At 54.7% G+C, this 22,644-nt stretch overlaps 7 protein-coding genes across 7 annotated transcripts; 3 read left to right on the forward strand and 4 right to left on the reverse strand.

Annotated features, from left to right (window-relative positions):
* Positions 1-712: 712 nt before the first annotated feature.
* Positions 713-3,206, reverse strand: C7974DRAFT_316636 (glyoxal oxidase; the record flags this gene model as incomplete). Its single annotated transcript, XM_046138569.1, has 2 exons — positions 713-2,632; positions 2,685-3,206. The coding sequence occupies 2 exons, from the start codon at positions 3,204-3,206 to the stop codon at positions 713-715; spliced, it is 2,442 nt and encodes an 813-aa protein (XP_045994528.1).
* A 4,600-nt stretch (positions 3,207-7,806) lies between these two features.
* On the reverse strand, positions 7,807-9,686 carry C7974DRAFT_225384 (uncharacterized protein). The gene has a single exon (XM_046137259.1). The coding sequence runs from the start codon at positions 9,393-9,395 to the stop codon at positions 8,076-8,078; it is 1,320 nt and encodes a 439-aa protein (XP_045994529.1). The 5' UTR covers positions 9,396-9,686; the 3' UTR covers positions 7,807-8,075.
* Positions 9,687-11,879: 2,193 nt separating this feature from the next.
* On the reverse strand, positions 11,880-13,669 carry C7974DRAFT_225434 (phosphopantothenate-cysteine ligase). Its single transcript, XM_046137260.1, has one exon. It carries the CDS (start codon positions 13,489-13,491, stop codon positions 12,355-12,357), a length of 1,137 nt encoding a protein of 378 aa, XP_045994530.1. The 5' UTR covers positions 13,492-13,669; the 3' UTR covers positions 11,880-12,354.
* Positions 13,670-14,565: 896 nt separating this feature from the next.
* Positions 14,566-17,238, forward strand: C7974DRAFT_415293 (fungal-specific transcription factor domain-containing protein; the record flags this gene model as incomplete). The annotated part of the gene is made up of 6 exons (XM_046143881.1): positions 14,566-14,643; positions 14,690-15,218; positions 15,306-15,530; positions 15,581-15,623; positions 15,675-16,662; positions 16,798-17,238. The coding sequence occupies 6 exons, from the start codon at positions 14,566-14,568 to the stop codon at positions 17,236-17,238; spliced, it is 2,304 nt and encodes a 767-aa protein (XP_045994531.1).
* A 1,891-nt stretch (positions 17,239-19,129) lies between these two features.
* C7974DRAFT_415294 (marvel domain-containing protein) lies at positions 19,130-19,709 on the forward strand (the record flags this gene model as incomplete). The annotated part of the gene is made up of 3 exons (XM_046143882.1): positions 19,130-19,399; positions 19,446-19,469; positions 19,524-19,709. 3 exons carry the CDS (start codon positions 19,130-19,132, stop codon positions 19,707-19,709), a joined length of 480 nt encoding a protein of 159 aa, XP_045994532.1.
* A 443-nt stretch (positions 19,710-20,152) lies between these two features.
* Positions 20,153-21,277, forward strand: C7974DRAFT_398813 (D-isomer specific 2-hydroxyacid dehydrogenase). Its single transcript, XM_046142351.1, has one exon. It carries the CDS (start codon positions 20,218-20,220, stop codon positions 21,235-21,237), a length of 1,020 nt encoding a protein of 339 aa, XP_045994533.1. The 5' UTR covers positions 20,153-20,217; the 3' UTR covers positions 21,238-21,277.
* Positions 21,278-21,306: 29 nt separating this feature from the next.
* On the reverse strand, positions 21,307-22,643 carry C7974DRAFT_426278 (uncharacterized protein; the record flags this gene model as incomplete). The annotated part of the gene is made up of 3 exons (XM_046144513.1): positions 22,558-22,643; positions 22,278-22,511; positions 21,307-22,224 (listed from the first exon to the last, which is right to left on the reverse strand). The coding sequence occupies exons 1-3, from the start codon at positions 22,576-22,578 to the stop codon at positions 21,307-21,309; spliced, it is 1,173 nt and encodes a 390-aa protein (XP_045994534.1). The 5' UTR covers positions 22,579-22,643.
* Between the last annotated feature and the right edge of the window lies 1 nt (position 22,644).

The raw sequence follows: 22,644 nt of genomic DNA on the forward strand, positions 1-22,644 counted from the left end.
CTTGTAGCTTATAATACCCAAAGGTAGAATTTAGTTAAGCGTTACCTAATTGTACGTAGGTAAAAAAAAAAGTATTCTACATGGTGTCTATGTGTTCTCACTACTCTACCGTTGTGTAGTAGTAGCTGGCCGTTTATCCTGCAACGTAAGACTCCAAGTGTTTTACTGACTAAACAAGTCGTAGATGGCACTAATCCGACTTTGTCAACTAGTAAGACAGAGGATGGGTAAAATGTAGTTGCACGAGATCGTTCTCACAGTTGGGTGAAAACCGAGACTTGAGGTGAAGCGATCCACGTTGACGACTGGACTGAACTATGGGCGGAAGTTGGAAGGATACGGGATCTTTATGAAACTTGTCTTCATTTACACCGAAAACAATGCACGAGAGTATACCTTGGTGACACACGACTGGCTTAAATATAATATGTTGTATGCTGCACCCCGACCGACTTCGACTACCTTGGTCGGAATCATTCAGTCATCACTCGGCTCCCGACACAGGACAGTCACTCAAATCACAGTGCAAGGTGAAAATCGATGGAAGAGGAAAGTAAGTCATCATATCCGATTGAACGGACTTGTTCCCTCGTAAGTATCATCTAACAGGCTACTCAGGTATAAAGCAATCCTCCCATCCCAAACAGGTGTACGTAAGAAGTAGCCACAAGGAAAAATAAAACCTCATCCACTCGCGATCTTGTCATTATAATTACGAGACGTTGACGAACTGACCCATAGCCGGAACGCCGTCAACAAGGACGTATATGACGTAGGGACCAGCAGGCGCAATAGCCCTGTTGGGAGGCATGGTGACAGTGATGGTCTGCGCGGTGGCGCCGGCCTTGAAGCCAGTGTTGTCGAGGAACAACATGCGGTGACCCATGTGGACAGAGTGGGTGACGAAGCCGCCGTAGTACAGGTTGACCTTGACGTTCTTGGCGTTGGCAGGGGCGTTGAACTTGATGGTGAACTTGGAGCTATCAGCCTTGAGGGCCTTTGTGGAGATCTGAACAGCGGAAGGACGAGTAGGGTTGCCCTGGAGGTAGGGGGGAGTGTAGATCTCATTGCGGAACTCGGTGACGTAGGGGTCCTTAGCGGTGGGCTGGAGGATGGGCTGCTCAACGGGGTTGGATCCAGAGATCAGGAGGGTACCGTCAAGAAGCAGGAGGGCAACACTGTGGTAGAGACGAGCAATGGTCGACTTGGGACCAGTGGTGAAGCGCTTGCCCTTGGGCTGGTTGGGGTCGTAAAGAAGAACCTCAAGGGCAGGATCCTGGGCAACGCCGAAGCCTTGAGCACCCTCCTGGGCACCGTTGACCCAGGCGATGGTGCCGTCAGCAAGAAGAGTACCCTCAACCATACCACGGCCCTCAGGCATGGAGTCCATGTCCCAGGTGGGGTTGGCGTCAAGGGGCCTCATGCGACCGCAAGATGGGTCACCGGGTGCGGTGATATCCTGGTAAGGTCCACCACCGCAGATGATGACATCAGGGTTCCAGTCGTTGGCGCTTGAGAGGGGCATCATGACGGAGCCACCGGTGTTGGGGTAGGTGCGGTAGGTGCCGGGAATGTCGGGAAGCGTGCGAACAACGTTGCCAGTGCCGACGTTGAAGATCTCAGCCGACTTGGCCACCTGGACGAACAAGTTGCCGTCCTTCATCAAGTGAAGGAAGGGGTACATGTAGTAAGGCTGGTTCTTGTTCAGGATCTCCATGTTGATGGACTTGCCCTGGGGAGAGCCGTCGGCGTTGAGAATCTCGTAGGTGGGGTTGTTGTTCTCAGGCTTGGTAGGGTCAAGACCGTTCAGCGAGCCGGACGCAACAAAGATCTGGTTGTTAGGCATGATCTGAACGGAAGCGTACCAACGAGCAGTGTCAAGCTGTGTGCCAGGCTCGTTCCAGGCCTGACCATCGAGGGAAGCATCAGTGGCAGAGCGCTTGAGGAAACGGATGCCCTTGAAACCGTCGGTGACTGTGGGGTCAATGAAGTCGAGAGGCGCGTTACCGCCGAGGGAAGCGAAGCGTCCATCAGCAAGGAAGATGCCACCGGAGCAGAAGGCGTTGGTCTTGTAAGCCAGAGGGGTGAGCTTCTGGGTGTTCGGGTCATACTCGGAGGAGTATGCGTACTGGCCGTTGGGAAGCTTAAGCTCGGTGTAGTTCTCGACTTTGTCGAGGAAGACGACCTTTCCGTTCTGCATCAGACCAGCGTGCATGGCAGGGACACCGGAGCGGCCCTTAATCTGAATAGTACCAGGCTTAGCGGCAAGGGGAGCAGGGCTGGCCTTGGGAGCAGCAACAGCGGGCGCGTTGACACAAGGACCAGACTGGCAACCCTCACCACAGTGAGCAGTGGTGTTACCACAGTACCCGTACATCGAGCAGCAAGATCCCTGAGCCCATGTGCCGCAGATGGCGTCGCCGAAGGTGGCACCGCAGCTTCCATCGGTGGTCTGGACGCCAGTGGGTGTGGCGGGGGTCTCGTCAACGTTAGTGGGCTTTCCGAGAACAGGCTCGCCGGAAGTCGTGGTAGAAGGAGGACGAGAAACGTCGGCGGTGGTGGCAGCGGGCTGAGCAGGGGTAGCATCCTTGCAGCCGTTCTGGCAGCCATCAGCAACAAGGCAGTGACCGTCCTGTATGCTCGTTAGTATGGAGATCCGGTCACAGAAACGCAGGAGTATTTACAGTAGATCCGCAATAGCCATAAGAACTACAGCAACCTCCGTAGGCGCCGTTAGGATCGCAGACGGCGCCGGCAAAGTCTTTACCACAGCGGCCGTCATCCCTGGCAGGGACGGTAGCGGCTGTGGTGGCGACAGGCCCAGGGGGAGTGTTGCCGCAGCCAGACAAGCAGCCGGTGCCGCAGTGACCCTCAGTGTTGCCGCACCATCCGTAAGAACTGCAGCAGGAACCGCTGTAGACAGCGCTGTTGGGGTCGCAAAGCAAGTTGTTGTGGGCAGGGCCGCACTGGCCGTCCTGCGAGTACTTGGTCTGCCTCTTCTCCGGGACAATGCGAAGGTGGGAAGAAGAGATCTTGGAGTGGTCGCTCTTAATGTCAGCGACACACTGGTTGTCCTCGCCGCAGTGCTGTCCGGTCAGACAGTGGCTGGGGGCGTTGACATCGCAGGTGGGGTTGACCCAGCTGAAGTTGATGTTGGCGGAGGCGAGCCCGGCGAGAGCGCCGAAGGCAAGAATAGAGGTCCTCATTGCTGATAGAGATCTGTAAGATTAAGTAAGCAAACGCTCGGCGTAAGGATGGAAGCGTTCGTCCAGGAATAATCGAGTATAGGAGCCGGTCGGAAAGAGACGAGACCAAGGCCGATTGATCATACAGCCGTTGGTCTTGCCCTTCAAGATCGAATGGGGCTAATGGAGTGCTTGCCATCGCTATATTTGGCGCTCGCGTGGAGGTATTACCAGCCAAGCCCGTGATGCGATGGTTTGGAGGAGAAGGAACCTACCAAAGTTTGTGACCTCAAAGGTAATGACGACCTGTAGTTTGGCGATTCGCAGTCGAATATGAATTATTCGTATGTAGTCGAAACGTAAGGATAGTTACGAGCACCGTAGTATCGATGCAAGGAGGTTCTGGTATTATGTGCGCAAGGCGAGCGAGTGACGATTACAGCAAAGGTTAACGAGAGTCTGAGTACTACTGAAAGTACTCGGGGTGCTGAAGGCAAGGGACTTGACGGTCTGCCTACAACGAGCGTGGTGGAGAGCAACTCTGGGAGGCCCGCGGTCTCATAGTTATATCCAGTGCCTCCTCCTAGTCATGTCTTTGACCGTCGCTGCCGACGTGGAGCGCTGGACGCCGTTTCAAGGAGCAGTCCAATTAGAAGTCCGAACTGAAGCCGAAAATGGAAGGGCGGCAATTTCCTGCGGAGCACGGCCAATGTTAGGGCTGTCAGGCTGTGATCATCGTCAAGGTTACCATCTATTCCTGGGCGCAAGGATTGGTTAGCAATGCGCCGCAACACGAGCGTCCGTTTAGCAAGTGTGTCTTGCGTGCCGGTACACCAACTAAGCGTCTGCTCGAGCTGATTGGTGACGACAATGGCTGCACTTGTTTGTCCACATGACAAAGGCGTTGTCTGGTCCCGCGATGCCTCTCCCGTGGACGGTAGGTCGACGTGAAGAGCTTGCCAGCGGCCGGGCATAGAGTGTAGCGAAAAGCTTAGGCTGGTCAAGCATTGAGCGGCACCGGTGGTGTGAAGCAGAGATTGCACTTGAAGCCACGCTCTAGCTATGTCGAGGCAGGGTCAGGGGGAAGTCAGCGCCAACCCCACACGAGCAACGAGGAACTGGCCTAGCGCACCGAGCGAATCTGAAGCCGCAACCGCAGTGGCCGGCTGGGCAGGAATCCCAAGAGCCTCCAAGACAACCTTTCCCTCCTTTTTACGTCAGACTCGTCTGCGCCGAGCAGAAATCTGTGCTGTCGTGTCTGGGTCGCAGAAAATGGCTGGGTTCCAAACATAGCACGTGAGGCGAGCCGGCGTAATGCGCCGCGCAGGCAAGAACCTTTCCCGCGTCTCGTATCTTCACACAAGCCGACTGCACTCGGACCACTGCGCACTAGGCACCGAACCAGCCGGCCATCACAAGCTTTAGTGACAACCGACGGATAGCACGCGGTTGAGGGTAAGCACTGGTGACAGGAACGGCTTGTTTGACCTGACAGAGATCAATTGATCGTGTAGCCTGACGTGGCCTTACACGCTGATCGCTGTGCTATCGAAGTGCTATCGTATTTATGCCCCGCAAAACTGTCGAACATCGTATTTCCGAGATTGCGCATTGTATGCTTTCAAGGCCACGCACGACAGACAGACCATGACCAGACAAAGCTCATTTCTGATCGCAGCGAACACGACCACTGACGTAGTGCGACTAACGGTCAAAATGCCGCACTGTTACCGAGGTCTTTCTCCTTCACGCTTGTACCTAATAACTATCTGAGCACCGCTAAACCTGCCCGCACCCTTTGAGAGTCGTTTCTCCGCTAGATCCACACCTCCACCAGTGCCCGCAGTTTAGGGCAAGCCGAAGCACCCGCGAGCATGTGCGGGCAGCGCAGCCCTGCGAGGACTACGTGCACATGATGGGCAGATCATCATCTCCTGTTGTTGTAGAATCACTTCGAAAACCTAGCAGTTCTCCCTCTTGACAGGAGTTCTCTTGCCAAATCGCGACGCCTCGGCTCTAGAGAGCGACATCATTGAGATCATATTTCCCGTATTGACATAAGAGAGGGACGCCGTCTGCACGCCGTTCATGCCCGAGGTAGTATGAGTGCATTCAGGCGTGCCAATACAAGTCGTAGTGAGCGCAAACCGGGAGCGATTCATTTGATGTCCACACCACTGCCCTCTTATGGTGTTGCTGGCTGTGATACAATGCTGCGTCTCATAAATTTCTCGTTTGTCCTCACTTGAACAGAATGCCAACTCTGGAGGAGACACCCGCCGGTCTTTGTACCTGTGTCAATCTGGAGACTCTTCATATGCCAGTGGCGTGACTGAAGAGTGCAAGGGATTCAAGGGGTTGTACGGGTGGCCGACGCGATCAACGCTACAGCAGGATTGCTTCGTACAAAAGCTTTCATCGCGTTTCCACTTATATGCGTTAGCGACGTCAAGTCTGAATCAGCTCATCGGAGTGTACCACTCGTAGAACCCATTGGCACGTCTTGTCCGCTTATTCCCGGAGCGTCAAGTACTTATGAAATTGATAGATTGTTGTCAGTCCCGAGGCGGGCTCCACGGAAGTTTACACTCCATATCAGTTCGACACGTTCAAACTGATCCTAGCACTCAATGCCATTGTTTATTTCACCGCTCTTCCTTGAGGAGCAAAACCCCTGCGCATGGACGTAACCACCAAGAACTAGAGAGGCGGTACACAGCATGCTTGTTTTCAACCAGCGTTCTGCAAGTAACTTCACCACTCTGCAGGACTGACGTGGCTCACCTTGCGTTCTCAGGGATCCAGTCTGGTCAGAAGCTGGTCGTGAGTAGTGTCAAGCACGAGTTGTCCTCTCTAGACAAAAGCTGCATACGCTCATGTAATTCTTGGTCAAGTACGTGCTGCGCAGAACATAGCTTAGTCGTGTCTGATCGACGACTTTCGCGTCTTACTAGAAACTCACGGACACGGTACCCCAATGCAAGGCGTCCTGAACGACTGGCTCTAGTGGGAACCAGTGGTACGTACCGCACTCAGGCACGCCCGAGTCGCCTTTTGCCAGTTTCGAAGGATTGACGTCTGCTCTAGCTCAGCAAATAGACTCTTCGGTTTCGATTAGAACCCTCCACTTGAGCGCGACTGCAGCAACAACAAAGCTTCTCATTGATGCTACTGATCCTTTGTTCCTACCCTTGCAGCTGCGTCGGTAGCAGGTTGGACGTTCCTGGGTGCAGCACAGTAAGTACTAGCCAGGAGCTGTAACGCTCGTGTACCATCAAAGACGCGGCCATGAGCTGAACGGCCCATCACTGTCTGAGCAAGAACTCGTCTGGTCAGGAACCACACCTTGTCATGAACTCGGAACATTGTTCGCGTGATCAAAGCCTACATTTCCCAAACCAGTTCAAGGCGCATGGGTTGACCGGATGACAAGTGACATCTTGACAGGAAGCCTCTTTCTGACGCGGCTTGCATCAATCAGCCTCCACCAAGCGTCTGAAGACAAGGGAGATCTCGTCTGCATCCTCTGCCCGCCACCTGTTCCCCGTTGCCAGGTTTCTGCAGTGTACCGCCAGCCACATCTTCAAGCAAGACAGCAAACACTGCTGTGGAAGTGAGAACGACATGGATCTTCGATACCCTGTAAGAAGCAAAAGCTGCGATCGTCAACAAAACGACGATGCATCACAAGGCGTCTGCCGAGTTCTGTGTAACCTCTGCCCACGATGTCTGCATCGCGACCACAGCATCCACAAACGAGATTGACGTGCCGCAAATTCTCCACACTCGCGTCTCGCCTGATCACCTGGCCCCCAATGCGACATCGTTTCCCGGCCAGACGACCGCAAGACGGGTACACGGAGTCTGCAGCACTGCACACTTGCTGCGCCGTCTGCAGGTCTGGCCTCAGAACGGTCGCTGCTGAATGCATAAGCGGAGAAAACGGGCTGCGAGCGCTCGCTGTTCGAATCGACATGCAGGCACCATGTCATCTTGTGCAGATGCGGACCACACAAGGAGTTTCAAATGGATGATCACACCACCAGTTCCTCTTGTTCCCAGTCTCTTATTGCTTTTTCGCGGGACCAAACCATTGCGTATCTCGATAATGCGGCTGAGGCTTGCTGGAAGCGGGTCGTAGTCGAGGGAGGGCGCGTCGAGTCGCAGAGCCGAGTGCAGAATGTGGTCGCTGGAAATGATCTGTGCGCACATAAGGTCTGGGGTCGTACACCTCACCGCCTTACAAATTTGCCCTGGTTCTGCCCAGGAAACGTAAATAGAACAAATGGATAAGCGCCAGGATGCTGCAGCTCACGTTGAGGTTGGGTTGCGCAAGTGCAAGCATGCTGCTGCTGGCGTTGGCATGGATGAGGGGTCGAAGTTCATGTAATTGAGGGCAGAGAGAATCGCCCCTTCGCACAATCGACTGTGTGGGGGGACTGGTGCGAAAAACCTTCGGTATCTACGCTATTTTCTGGTATCTTGTTAATTAATTCCGGAACTCAGGTCGTGTTAGTGGCTGTGGCGGAATGTTTGTTTTGTTGTCGATATTCGATAACATGGAAAGTTCAGCAAATGATCAACAAGCACGACTGCTTGAGTCTCCGATTGGTGATAATTCAATGTAGTTCAGTCATCAGACGCACTGAAGGTCGCCCGTTATTGTCAGCTACATATGCTAATACCAAAAGCAAGACCGTTCGCTCCGCCAGGCCATAGCCAATGCTGTCTCGTAATAATGTCGTGAAGTCGTAAAGATGCCCGGAGCAACAAGTACAAGCACAATCGTGAAACGTCTCCCGATCGTCTCTATACATTTTCGCAGTACAAAAAACAAATAAATCCATAAACCGCTAACACCAACATTATCATGATGTCGTGAATGCCTGATCAACGTCCGCAAGTGAAGAAACGGGTCAATCCACTTGGCCTCTTCTTGTGCTTTTTGTAGCTCTCGCGCTCTACCAAGCTCATTTTTGTGTCCTCGTGCTCACTCAACCTGCTCTGGCTTCGTTGGTACTCCTTGCTTTGCTTTTTCTCGCTCTTACGATCCAGGCTTGCTTTGCTCTTTTTCTCGCGCCTTTCGGGGCTGTGTCGCTCTTCACTGCTAGAACAGGAGACCTTGCTGTCTGCCCGCTCACGCTCCTTTTCTTTGCCCCTGAGATTTGGTGTGCTGGCCTGAGCGGTGGACTTTTCTTTTCCACCACGTTTCCAGTACCCAACGAGGCGGACTTTCTCCTCGCCGTCAGAATCCCAGTCATCCCACGCTGAAGTGGTGTTCTGCAGGGCACTGTTTACGTGGTGGAGGGAAGGTGGAGATGAGCCCAAGGCGACGGGTGCGTAGTGATGCAGGTGACTCAACTCGGACGGTGTTGCGCTATTCTGTCGCACATACGATGGCATCGTGGCGTTTTGTGTGAGTGGTGACGTCATTTGCGCGAAGCTGGATGGGCGGGTGGAGACACGAGACGGGATTGTTGATGGTGGGCCGGTGGGCGGGTAGGTTGGTGTTGAGGGGATGGAGTATGTGCTAGGCACATATGGGTGGGCATACTGCAAGCGAAGAAAGGGCTCGTTGGGGTCGGTCAAAGACGCTTTCCGGCTGCGATTGGCTTCCATAAGATCTTGCGTGTTTGGTGGTGGTCGTAGGGAGTCGAGTCGGACTGGTGGGTTGGTGAAGTGCAGTGCAGGTGGGTAAGCTTTGCGCCTTGGCGAGTCTGATGGTGGTATGCGGGAATCCTCCTGTGAAGTATGCTTCTCAAGCAAGTGTAGGTCGGTGGATGCGAAGTTTCGAGCTGCGGGGCTGAGAGGAGGAGTGGATTCACCAGCAGAAGGTATGATGATGGTCTTCTTGCAACGCTCGCAGATCCCCGAGGTGTATGTGATGGATTGCTTGCAGCTTTTGCAGATAGCAACAGCTGAAGTGGCCATCGTCATGTTGCGGAACTTGAAGTCATAGCTTGATCTTGCAGTGGAGCTCGATGAGCGAGATCCCTTGCCGACGTCTGACGATGCTGAGTTACGCTGTGGTTGAGACGCTTGCGAGGCCCTATCTCTCCTCCTTGCGTTCTGCCTCGCTTGCTTCTCGTACTCATCCCAGGCTCTTGCGGTCTTCGCTGGTGTGCATGGAGCTGGGCGAGGGTCCTTGAACGGCGATGCCTTTCTTGGATATAAAGAGGGTTGTGCTGGGTTGTGGGTCATGGTCGACATGGTGTGTTCGATTGCCGAAGAGTCCGCAGAGTGGAGGTCCAGTGCCGGCAGGAGAGGAAGGAAGGGTGAACCTGGGACTATCTAGGGCGCGACTACTTGCCAACAAGTCTCGGTAGTTCACACGCTATATAAGAAATACAAGGCCAGGGTCTTGATCTGAGCGGTGCGACAGGTTGTTTAGGGACAATTCCAGACTCCAGTTGCCAGCATCAGGCGGTGGCTGGGGTAGGAAAGATTATTGCAAGGCTAGGGGGTAGGAAGAGTTACGTTGGACCGCCTCCCCGGATTATACAGATCGCCGCTGTATGGATAATCCGATGGGCCGCAGCGGCAGAGAGATCTCGGTCTGACGGTGGCTGCGTGGATTTGCGGTGCAGGAGGATTCTGTACCAATCGCGGTCACGCAGCCCAATAAGAGGGCGTCGACTAGAACAGGGGAGCATCGTCGAGAAGAAAGCAAGCAAGGGAGAGCTGACATGTCAACATGCCTTGTTGACGACAGTGCACCGTCGGCAATGCTCTAAAACATTGAGACGGCGCCTAGTCCTGCAGCGCTTCGCAGCGGCGAAGTTTTTCAGACCCATGCTTAGAGAAAGCTGCCGAACGCCTCTAATGTCGGAATCGCAGCAGTGCATCCGCCATGCAGCTAGCGGAAAGCCGTTGTTGCGCAAGCTCATTTGTGCGGCGTGGAGGCAGGCGACGTTAGGTCCATCGGTCACTCACGGTAGCCGTTGTACAGCATGATTGGAATGTAACTTGCCCGTGACCAACAGCCATCCGCTTGATCGAGAGGACGAACACAGGCAGGTCGACTCGAGGCCCGAAACAAGGCGTTGAGAATTGAGCCGAGTTGGCAGTAATGACGTGGGAGGACTCGAGATGTCGCCGTGGCCTGCAAAAGAAAAGCGAACTTCCAGTTATGACTTTAGCGAATCGGAACAGGCTGGCTCCTGTACATGACCCACGCAATCACAACAACAACATCGAGTAGGGGAAGCGCTCAGCGCTCACCAGCCTGACCTGTACAATTCGACGATTATCGGGCGCCGAACCCGATGTTGCATCCCTTCACGTTGTGTCCCAGCACCCATGTCTGACGTCTCAGCCACGAACTACGGGGGTTCGAAGCTATTACAGGACCAGGTACTTTCATTAGAGACCAAAAGTACGACATGCATTGAGTGGCCGAATTTTGCTATTAGAGTGCTATTCAACAGGGACACTCTTGACATAGAGTAAAGTTGATTTCGAACAGGCACCAGAAGATTCGCAACGGCCCGCCTTGGCGCTCGCAGCCCAACGTTCTCCGCTTCCTAGCTTCTCGACGGGCTATTGCTCCAGAATGCTAGCGCAGTCGCCGACACCATTGAAGGCGCTTTCTCATCTGCAGCCAGTCGTTCGAGCGAAATTACGTTGGGTAATCCAGCGTCAGCATCAACTATAAGAAGCAATTAGCTTCGAGCCAGCAGATTTCAACCGGCCTTTTCTCTGCGCCGGTCGGGTACATAGAGTTCATGTATTGGGGTCGAGACTGAACTCTGTACCAAATGGAGTTGTCCCTGCGGTGGTTGCAGCTTTGGAGAGCCAGGCCGGCGATCTCTTCTTCTCTTTACCAGCGATAAGCCTGCAGCGAGGCGTAAAATCGTCCCCTCTCCGGAGTGACAATTTCCGTGACTTGGCAGAACGCGACGATGGACGATCAACGCGCTGCATACTCGTCAGGGGAATTGAAACAAGGTTTCGCTCGTTGTTCTTGGCGAACGTGTCTTGAAATCATCAACGTTTGGACACCGCAATTCTATGTGGAGAATAAAGCCGAATACAATGCTAAATTCCATCAAGGACAGCAACATAATTTGGATTGCAGTCGTCGTAGTTGCCATCTTCGAGTACTGTTCTTGCAGTGATGTCAGCAAGCTGAGTCAACCCAGTGGCCTACTATGATGACAACCACCTTTGCTTTCATGCATGGGCAATGTAAGCACAAGGGACCTCGTGCGCAATGATCTACAGACTCGTCAGTATCCACGTAGATCTAAGGGTTGTGGATGTAGGACGCGCAAGTCCATACGTTATCCGGCCCCTCACACCGAGAGCCTTGTACTCACCTTACACAACCAAATACGTCTGCATCTTAATCCAGTTCAAGTTAATATCCAGATTGAGTCCATGTTCAGACAGTCTGACCACAACATCATGCTTTCCATTTCGTTCCACATGTTGCTGGACGCCATTATCTTTTGTCTCGTACGCTCGTGGCAGCTATTGTTCGCCGGGTTCTGTAACCTTGCTTTGGGCTTGACGTTAAGAGCCACAGAGAAGACACCTATTGTGGATCCAGAGAGGGCAGTAGCGTACGGTTGGTGATCGGAAACCAAAGTAGAGAGCTGTGTCGGTTCAGCCCACCAGAATCTCATGCTCTCTGTACAGGTAAGTGCCCTTTTCGAACATCATCTAGATGGGTAGAGTTGACCATGCTCTTCACAGCTAGGTCGTGATCAAGACTACGACAGAATACAAACGTGGATGTGACTTGTCGGACGAGCCCGCACTGCTTCGATGCCCTTCGATGTCCTCGTTGGGCTGTGCACACATGAAAGGGCGGCTTCTTGGGGATCTGAGATCCGCCGAGAGGCTGGGTACTGCGAGCTGCGCTTCGTCCAATGTTGTTTCACGAGTTGTTGAGCAGACCTGGTAGTCGGAATCGTAAGGGTCCACTGGGACAGGGCGAGTGAGATAGTGTCTTGGTCTTTCGAAATACGTAGACCCTATTGACGCGTTGTATTTGAGTCTTTGAATGACACGAGATCAGGACGAGAGACCTTGGTCATGGACGAAGGACGGTTGGGATGCTATCTGCAATAAAACTTTCAACCGCACAATCACCTTGTACCATATTGTTGACGCATGTTCAGTAACCATAAATAGCAATTCTGAACGTGTGGTCTAATAGGAACTGTTATGATCCCCTAGCTTGTGCTATAAGTCTTGTATGCATGGTCTCAATTTCCGGTATGATCAGAGACTCGATCTCCACTGCTGGTTCGCCTACTGGAATGCTGCCCAGGCCGCTGACCGATCTGTCAGCTTCGACCGCTGCAGTCTTTGTCAGCTGGTCCGCGGAGCCTACAAGTGAGTGAACACCAGAGAAACTCTTGGTCCGGCGATTCGACGGCACTCGAATCCATTTCTCGCCATCAAGGACGGAAACAAACACGACCTCCCATTTTCGTGTGAGAAGCAGATTGCCGATGACAAGGTGGTGCGAGTACTTGTTAAGCGCGTACTGCGCTTTCTTGACAAGTATCGATGGGTCGGTCTCGAGCTTGAAGCTTACAATCATAGCCTCTGGCGCCCAACCATCCACGAGCTGCTTCAAGAATTTAGGTACGGGCTCTAGGTCAATGACAAGACTCCGACCTTCGGTGCGAGCGGCAGGTGTTTTGCCGTGCCCACCAACCTCGGCATTCTGGAGGAACTCCTCGTTGGACTGAATCTTATGCTCGACCATGCGGTCTTGGGGCACGAAGAAGTCTGACACAGCAGCTGCCAGATAGAACATGGCTGTTGGCCCCAGGGGCTGCATCAATTGAGCGACTTCGCGAAGGTTCCACAGGTACTCGGTGATAGTAACGTATGACAAGATAAGCAGTGTGTTATCGCGTTTGGCTTCGTTATACTGGCGCAGCACGTGCAGCATCTGCTCCTGGTGTTGCTGGTCAACGGTGACACGTCCATCTTCTTCCTTCATGTAATCAAGGAAGGACCGAGTGTTATGCGAATAGTGCCGCGAGTATGGAAGTAGCGAAAATTGGCGATGAAGGAATATGACAGCGTATCCATTCTGCAGGAAATACTCGGCACTGGTGGCACCGCGAGTTCCCGCAGAGAAGTTGTCGATGAAGCGCACCGTCTGCTGCTCTAAAGGCACGGTGGTACCACCTGACGTGACAAGCACAAGACGGCGATTGTCGTTGGCATGGCGGTTAATGAACTCGCGAGCAAGCGTGGTGTTCGTTTTCAAGTCTTTTGGTGGCGGCTCGTGAGTGAAATAGGAACTCTCCGCTTGTTCGGCGCTGCTATCTTCTGCCATCATTGAATGACTTTGCTTCACGCGTCGGATGAATGGTTTGGAGCGGGGTTTGCCCTTTGCCAAGATCTCACACTAGTGTATCAGGCGAGTCGCTCTGCGATTGGCTTCGGACGAGCTTTCCGTTACTTCACCAATTCCAGGTTATGGCCTCCAATGGTCAAGATGTGCTCCGCGGACTTCATGTCAGGGCAGTATATAAGGGACGGGACCAACCCTGAATTGGAGAGTTTAATCACCTCAACACACCTCCTCCTTCTCTCCAGTAGTTTGCCTCCGAGCTCGGCATCGTGTGCAGCAAACGCGCCTCTTCTATTGAGGATCTCAGCAGTGTAGTCCCCTGAACGGTTATCAGACATGCATTATGACCCGGACCTTACACCTGTTTCAATGTCTGGAGAGGAAATCTGCTGGCGGCACGCTCGATCGGAGATCTCATCATCGCCGCTAGAGCCTAGATCACACTTTGTCACCCGTCGGGATGCATGACCGGACCTATTGAGCTGGTCATGACGTACGGCCTTTCCTTTTAGTCGGGCATGTCCTTGCGCGATCATAGGTCAGTTTGCGATGGGTATAGCTCCGACCAATCATCGTCTACCCGACCCTTCCAGCCATCAGATTCTGCTGTTTGGCATGTCCTGTAGGTTCGTGACCGAAGAAGTTCGATCCTTCGGCGAGTCTTCAGACTGCCACACCCGCGATTCGATCGCTTGGTTTGCGCATCGCTCCTCGTCCGGTGACGCGTCAATGTGACAGCATGTCTTATCCGAACTTTCCAGCTTCAGGCGTTGGAGCATCCTCGAAAGTGCAGATCCCTCGGCTGCATAAACATCGCAGTGAGCCCCCTCGCAAGAGCGTTGTGGTCCGACAAAACCGCGTTAGCCGGGCGTGCTTGAGCTGTAGGTCGCGCAAGATCAGGTGCAATGGGCTGCAGCCACGATGTTCGAATTGCAGCGAGAATTCCGTGTCGTGTGTGTATGCATCAAGTCGCAAGGACCGGCTTAAGACGTGTGTTGCAGCAATTACGATGTCCACTCGGTCACTGAACGCGACAGGGCTACTACCAACAATCAGGACATGATTGCCCTACTGCGGGATCTACGACCACAGGTTTCGGGTGACCGACAGATTCGCATCGATGATCTGCTCGCAGGCGTCAGTTGGTCACGGAACAGTACTGGGCGTAGACTGATCCATACAGGTCCTTGCAGATGTTGCTGATGCCGCAGCCGCCGTCGGAGACCCAATAGACAAGTACCGCGGACCGATCGGAGACGAAGAGCGAGGCGAAGCCGATGTGAGCGCCGGAGTCGGAAGCTCAGGAGGACAAGATATACTCGACGAAGACCTTATGCGAGACGAGGAGACAAGGGCTGCTGGCTTCATCGGAAAAGCATCTGAGATACAGTGGTTACGCAGCTTACACAGCGTAGATTCTTCGAATACGGACGAATGCTTTTGGGGTACCCCTGGAGACGAAGAAGCAGTCGATGGTCGGTTGGAAGTACATCGGAGACGACACAGCAATCAGGCCATGTCCCCGTTGATGCCGAGCAGCAAAGTGAACTTCTATTTGAACGACGAAACATTCGAGTCAGACCTGCTGGTTGACCCATTGGAAATGCCGCCATTCGAGATTGCAGAGAAATTGCTCCAAGCCTTCATGCAGAGTGTGCAAAACTCATTTCCACTCCTGGCAAAGAAAACATTTGTCGATCGGTTCTATCATTGTACGTGAGATCAGTCCGCCCGAGATTCATCCAGGCGCAGCTGCAGACTGAATGCGACTAGTTTAGAGCCTTCCTGACTACCCTCAGACTATGTCTCTTTGCAACGTGGCACTCCATTTAAGGTGCCCCGAACGTGGCAAGCAACATTGAATCTGGTCTTCGCTATCGGCGCGGTGTACAGTCATCTGACCAAGGCTGATTGGCAAGCTGATGACCGCGACCATCTGATATACCACTCTCGGGCCTGGTTGCTGAGTCTAAAAGATCCTTGGGGATTCTCTCACCCAGACCTTCCGCACGTGCAGATCACAGGTGAATTTTGATCGCTGGAATTCTGAGTTGCAAGCACTTATTCTTGACAGGACTTTTGTCCTTCTACTACCTATGCACTGGGCACATCAATCGGTCAGTTTTCCGCTGTGTTGTCACCTGCGGTCACTCACTAACGAAGGCCAGATCTTGGATTCTTATCGGCAGCGCGGTGCGATCTGGTTTTGCTCTGGGCCTGCATTTGCGAAACGAGGATGGCACTACGAGTGCACCAAGCAAAGAAACTAACGCTAGAATCTGGTGGGCACACTATTCACTCGAACGCCTCGTATCGACCCTGAACGGACGCCCAAGCTTGGGTATGGGCCACCTGTGTTCAGTTCCACTTCCACTTCCCCTCGCGTCTGAGGAAATCGTTGAATCAATAATTGAGTCTAGATTCGGCGACAAGGGAAAGCGACCTCTTGTATCTCGGGGAACTACCGAGCAGAGCAACGAATACACCGCAAGCAGCCCTGGACCTGCCAACTCTGGCTCTTACCTCAGAAGCATAGTGAGTCTTGGTGAGATCACTCAGGCTGCACTGGAGCTGTACAGTGCCAACACTGTAAGAGAATCGTGGGACTCTATCCAAAGAACGATTGCACATCAGAGTGATGAACTTAACGCTTGGGCAGCAGCTCTTCCTCAAGGTCTCAATTTCCTCAACAGATCGAGCTTTGGTGGGCATCGTTACATTCGTGAGCAGAACATACTCAACATACTATATCACAGCACAAAGATCCTAATCACGCGTCCTTGCCTATGTCGAATCGACCGCCGGACGTCGAATCAAATGGCAAACTTGGATACTTTCAACCGAAGAGCAGCACTGCACTGCGTCGAGGCAGCGCAATCTGTCGCCATGCTCCTGCCCGACGCTACCCCAGACAACCTTGTTAGGCTGTATGAGACTGGGCCATGGTGGCAAATGACCCACATTATCATGCAGGCGTTAGTTGTATTGTGTCTCGAGATCGCCGCGTACAACTCGGATGACCCCCAGGGACTAATTCCTTCGCTGAAGATACTGTTGCGGTGGCTGCGGATCATGAGTGTGAACAATGGCATGGCTGTCCGCGCATATTCGATATCGACGGGGCTTTTGCAGAAGCTAACGGCCACACTGAGAATAGTAGGTACCCTTCTCAGTATCCATTGCTTCTATTGCCACCAATGTGCTGTCCCATGGTGTCTGTGAAGATTCCTCCTATTTAACCAGACCCACGCTAATTTCGCATTACCTGGATCTTTAATAACATTCGCACAGGACATGAAAGACCTGCTCGACGAAGACGAGGTGATGAACGATTCCACAGAGTTGGCTCCAGCAACATTCACTCCGGCGCAGGCACCCACTGCCTACCCAAACGTCCTCAACCCTGTCGATGAAGGGCACGGCAGCCAGCGGTCAGCCACAGCACGGAACCGGCAACACCACAACGAGCAACAGCGGCAACAAAGTTTCACGCAAGGCGCAACACCGCGCTCTCAATATCACCCTAGACCGTCACAGCGAGACGATCCCTCCCGCCGACCATCCTTGACCGATCGCACGTCAGCAAAAATCATAGACGCCTTCAATTACCTCTTCCCGGTCTCGTCCGGCCCCGGGCAGACCGTTCTGCCCGGCTGGATCGTGACGAGTTTCGATGAGCGGAATTTGTGGGCGGAGCTTGGATTCGAGAACATGAGCGTTGGCGTACAGTAGCAGCGTGCTGCCCCCGGCGGCTGAACTTTATGATGTGTCTCTCGTTTTTCGGTTGTATATTGCGATTTATATGTTAGCGGAGGTGGAAGGCATGCGCTTGCTTGGTCAAGCGCGCATAATTACGGGTCGAAGGTCGTAACATATTGGGTGACTACCATGACACAAGGATGTTATCATCAAACAGCGATACTAATATTATCGTCAAGAACGTCGTCTGCGAGTATTGTTCGGTTCTGGTGTTCGCTTCCTCAATGCACTGCCACTGTTGATTGTGCTTGCCCTTCAGTCTCGATGGGGCAGTCGCCTCCTCCCCTATGATACATTATCGCACCACCTCTAGTATCAGCGCTTGCACCTCATCGGCAGCACGCCAACTCGACTCACATACGAGAACCTGCCCATTGCGCCTCTCAGGACCGACAAGCTATCTACTCGAGTGCACGCACACACCGAAGTCTGTAGGGCGAGCTGCTTTCATCAGCCGTACCGCTCACCAGAGTTCCTTCCACCTCAGTGTACTTGCTACGCCGCATCCAGCGCCCATCACTCACTGAATGCTAGTTGACATACCCCAGGCACAGTAACCACACGAGAATGATGGTCCCAAATTACGTTCAGTTGTCTGCTCCGGAACTATCATGGACCCAGACCTGGCCGGGACCGCGTAAAGGGTGCCAGAGACTGTACCCTCTAGTTTGTCCGAGCTAAGAGACGCGTACCGTGTCAATATTGCGAGTCTTCTCAGTCATGCGCAGACTCCCCTGAGTGAACGAGATATAAGGTATCACGGAATTCTCTGCAGAATCGTCTCGCCACTGAGTATAGCGACGATTCGATATCATTTCGATACCGTGGATCGTCTCACTACGCTTGCCAGCAGCGTATCACCAGGCGTTCAATCACCGCTACTATTGATTCGTAAGAGCTGGGTCTTGGCTACCAGTCGAGATAGAATGCTGCCGACCTCAGCTCTATTCGCGCGAGCAGTCACCGAGCAACCCAATCATGTCCGACACCTTCCGTAACTGGCAGACTTGTCACACCTAAACGCCTGTAAAGAGGAAGCCATGTGGCCACGTCCTTCAGCGCACCCGCGCTATACAAATGCGGGCAACCTACGGGCGGTTGGTGCCCCTAAGGACTGCGCATTGATTGCTGTCGTGCACATCTCCAAGAGTATCCCCCACCCAAAGTGTTGGACTGTAATTCGCTCCAGCCCACCTTGGAATCATCCCGAACAGATGCGACGGTTCAGCGAGGAGGTACTCAACTCTTCTACCAATAGTAGCAACGGGCTAATACCGAGCGCGGTAGGGTAGATCACTTCAAAAAGCTGTCTGTATAGCAGGAAGGCTCATAACCCCAGAAATCCAAACTGACAGTAGCTCAAGTCAATGCTTGGCCCGATAGTCTCGTCAGACGAGCACAAGCAGCACAGCACTAAAAGAGCGACTCGCAATACTACAGTCATTTTTTAACCTGTTACAGACAAACTCTTGGTGAAGGAACCTACGCGCTCGGCTGCTTAGCTACGTGTGTCGAGCGGTAATTACCCGTCGACATGTTGCACCGTCCTGGTTGTGTGGCAGTGTCCAACCACGCCAGTCTCGTGCTCGTCGCCCGCGAAACCGTGCCATGAAAGCGCACCCAACACTTCGCGACTCCGTAAATGACTGTAGAACCACAGACACGGGGTGATAGAGCGATGAGTGGCTGTGCCAGTACCCGTGTATCATGCTGGACACTAATACATAGCACACTGCGAAACGCATAAGTACGCGCACCACGCCGCATCTCCGTCCGAACTTCGCTCTTCCGTCTGTACTGCTCTCTTCTGCTGCTCTCCAGCATACTACATCCACCCACCACCGTTGCTCTCCCACCTATAGCCATGGCTTCAACCAACCCTGTCATCACCTTCGCCGTGCGCGGCACGCAAGTTCTCTTTGCCATGGTCGTCTTCGGGCTCTCGACAACGCTGATTAAAGGCCATCACTATGGCAAGATACCATCAACGCTGAGCTTCGTTGCTTTTGTGGGTGCAGTCTCGATCATTGCCGCTCTGCTCGGGGTAGCGTCGCACTGGATGCATGTGCTGCAGGGCCGGGTCGGGGTGATAATCGACGCGGTGGTTGCAGTGCTGAATGCCGCCGGGGGCACTGTATGTCCAATCCATTGTGTGAAGTGAATCCGGCTGACGGTCGCAGCTACTAGCGATCAAACTCGGAACTGTGCGGTGCGAGGGCCGTTGTGGGGCTGGCTGGACTGACTTGAATTGCCATAAGCTGTATGTCAACCCCATCATCTGTGGAGGAGCCGGCGTCGACGTATGCTACTGGGCGTTCTATATGCAAAAGCTGTTGAGTCGCTGCAAGATGAGCAAGGCGGATTCGGTCTTCCTGTTCCTGACGGCCATGGTGGTGGGTGGGGCTGCTGCATTGGGGTACATTAGATCGAAGAAGGAACACTGACATGTATCAAGGCCGGGACCGCATATCTGCACGTTTGACGGGCTGCATGGCATGAAGGGGTGGCTCTCAGTGTTGACAGTAGCAGTGATTCAGAGTGGTGATGTAACGTGTAGTAAAGCAACGCTCTTCACGTCAATCGCCTTGAGTGTTGTTGTGTCGGTTCTCTACGCATAATCGTTGAGTAAGGTAGGATTCACTCTGTCGAAAATGGACGTCTGCGTGTAGTCTAGTTTCGTCATTTCTGCGCAGATGTCAAAATCGATGTACACAAAGACCTGGCGCCAACGAGGGGGACGGGATGGAGGAGCTCCCGGAGCTGGTCCCAGATGTTGCGTCAGTTGCTCAATCATTGCTCAATTGCCGGCTCCTCTCCCACGGGAAAATTGTCCGCCGCACCTCGGTCGCACGCCCGAGCGCCCCACCCCGCATTCAAACGCCGACGCGCATCGGCAACGGAGCCATACAGTACAGGCACCCCATAAACCTCGTCCCCTCCCCATCCGCCCCAATGCACCGCCTGCGCCAGCTCTCCGCCCACATTCCCCGCAAAGCCTTCTACACCACCGCGCCACCCATTGTCAAGATGCCCAAACTCCTCTACCCCACCTCGCTCGCCCTCGACCCCGCGCTGCTGCAGGGCTACAGCGTCGACCTCGTGCCGTACGACGTCAAGCAGCCGATCCCGCAGGAGCACACCGACGCCCTGGTGCTCGTGACGTGGACCAACTCGGCCGCGAACCTCAAAGACGCCGCCCAGCGCCTCACCCAGCTGCGCTGGATCCAGTCGCTGGCCGCGGGCCCCAACGACGTGCTCGCCGCCGGCTTCAGCAAGGACGTCGTCCTGACCACCGGCTCCGGCCTGCACGACCACACCGTCGCCGAACACACCCTCGCCCTGCTGCTCGCCGCCGCCCGCCGCCTGCACGACATGCGCGACTCCCAGCTGCAGGGCAAGTGGCCCGGCCACCTCGGCGGGCCCCAGCCCGACAGGCCCGCGGGCGCTTTCACGTCGCTGCAGGGCGCTAACGTCGTCGTCTGGGGCTTCGGCAACATCGCGAAGACGCTGGCGCCCTGGCTGGTCGCGCTGGGCGCCCGCGTGTCCGGCGTCGCCCGCTCCCGCGGCGTGCGCGACGGCATCCAGGTCCACGCCACGGAGGACTTGAAAGACGTACTCCCCACCGCCGACGCGCTCGTCATGATTCTCCCCGGCGATGCGTCGACGCAGAATGCGCTCAACGCGGAGCGGCTAGCGCTGCTGCCCAAGCACGCGTGGGTCGTCAACGTCGGGCGCGGGACGAGCGTCGACGAGGACGCGCTGGCGGATGCGCTGGAGCAGGGCCGTGTGGGCGGCGCCGCGCTCGATGTGTTCGCCACAGAACCGTATCCCGAGGGCGGCCGGCTGTGGAAGACGCCGAATACAATTGTGAGCCCGCACGCGGCGGGCGGGCGGCCGCAGAACCCCGAGGCGCTGATTGCGTGGAACTTGAGGCGGTTTTTGGCGGGGCAGGAGTTGAAGAATGTTGTTTGATTAGGTCCGTGATAGAGACTGTAGATACATGCATCATATTATATCATTCATATCATATCATATCGTACCCTACGGCTCAAACACCAGTATCCCCCTCTCATACAGCCCACTCACAATCCCCACGCCCCGCACCCCATCCCTCACCATCGAACTACTACTGCAAAACCCCCTTCCATCATCCCGAAACACCTCCCGCAGTCCCCCCGCCTCGCTCCACTCCGCCGCCCAACTCGCTGCCTCGCACCCACACGCCTCCCGCTCCACCTCACTCCCGTCAACCACGCACCCCGCCCGCCGCCGCGCGACCCCCATCAAGCCCAGCGCCCACGGATGCCCCGCCGCCAGCACCACATCGCCGTCGGTGCTGAGGTTATCCACCGCGGCACCGACTCTCACTGTCTTGTGCAGCCTTAGCGCGAACCCCCCTTCCTCGTCCCGCTCGCGCGCAAACACGTACAGCGCCCCCCGCGCCGACGACGCAACCACCACCGCGCTCTCGTTCAGCGCGACGATCCCGTTCGCGAACGGCACGCGGGCGACTACGCGGGCGGTGCGCGGTGTCCGGGTCGCGATGTGCACCACGCTCCCGCCCGGAGCGCCCGAGAAGGTTTCCAGGCTGCTGAGCAGCTTCGACCGCCTCGCGCGGAGGGCGTGGTCGTTGGTAACTAGCAATTCGCCGCCGCCGAGGGAGAGGATGGCGTTGGGGGCGTGCAGGAGGGGGTGTGTGAGGTGCGCGATCAGCGTCGTGGTGTAGGGCTGCGCGGCGAGGTCGACGTGCAGGATTAGGATGTGCGACGGGCGGTGGCGCGCGTGGTTCGCGATGTAGAGGGTTGAGGAGGCGGCGTCGAAGGCGAGGCCGAGTGGGTGCAGGTCTGGTTCGTCGATGGGCAGGTGGGTGAGGCGCTGGGTCGGAGAGAGGGACGGGGTCGCGTAGTCGTAGGTGTAGATGCCGGCGGCGGTGTTTGGTTTTTCGGGTGCAAAGGTGCCCTGAGTTATCCGTTAATACGGGGTTTTTTTCTCGGCCAGAGGCAAGGGCGTACCATCACCGTGTTCCACTGGTCGCGGCCCGGGTCGCAGCTGATAAACGCAATGCCCAGGCTCTTCTCGACGATCACGTCTTCGCAGTTGCGCAGTTCATCGCGGAAGAGGACGTCATGGCTCTTGAAGGTGTTCAGGTTCTGGAACGCGGAGGGCCGGTTGGTGACGAGCGTGGAGAGCGTGATGTAGCGTTCGTACAGCCAGGGAGATATCAGGGCGAGCAGGAGCACTTGGATCTGGGTGAGTTAGCATGGTGTCTACTACGTCGTGGTCACATCGCACAAAGGTTTTCAAACGAGGCATTGTGGAGGTTGTCGATGGCGGGGTTGTCTGACGGAGGTCGAACAGGTCGTACCGCGTCAGCTTATA

This window comes from Boeremia exigua (assembly GCF_020726555.1).
Source record: "Boeremia exigua strain MPI-SDFR-AT-0100 chromosome Unknown C7974scaffold_9, whole genome shotgun sequence".
In the NCBI taxonomy this organism is placed as follows: Eukaryota; Fungi; Ascomycota; class Dothideomycetes; order Pleosporales; family Didymellaceae; genus Boeremia; species Boeremia exigua.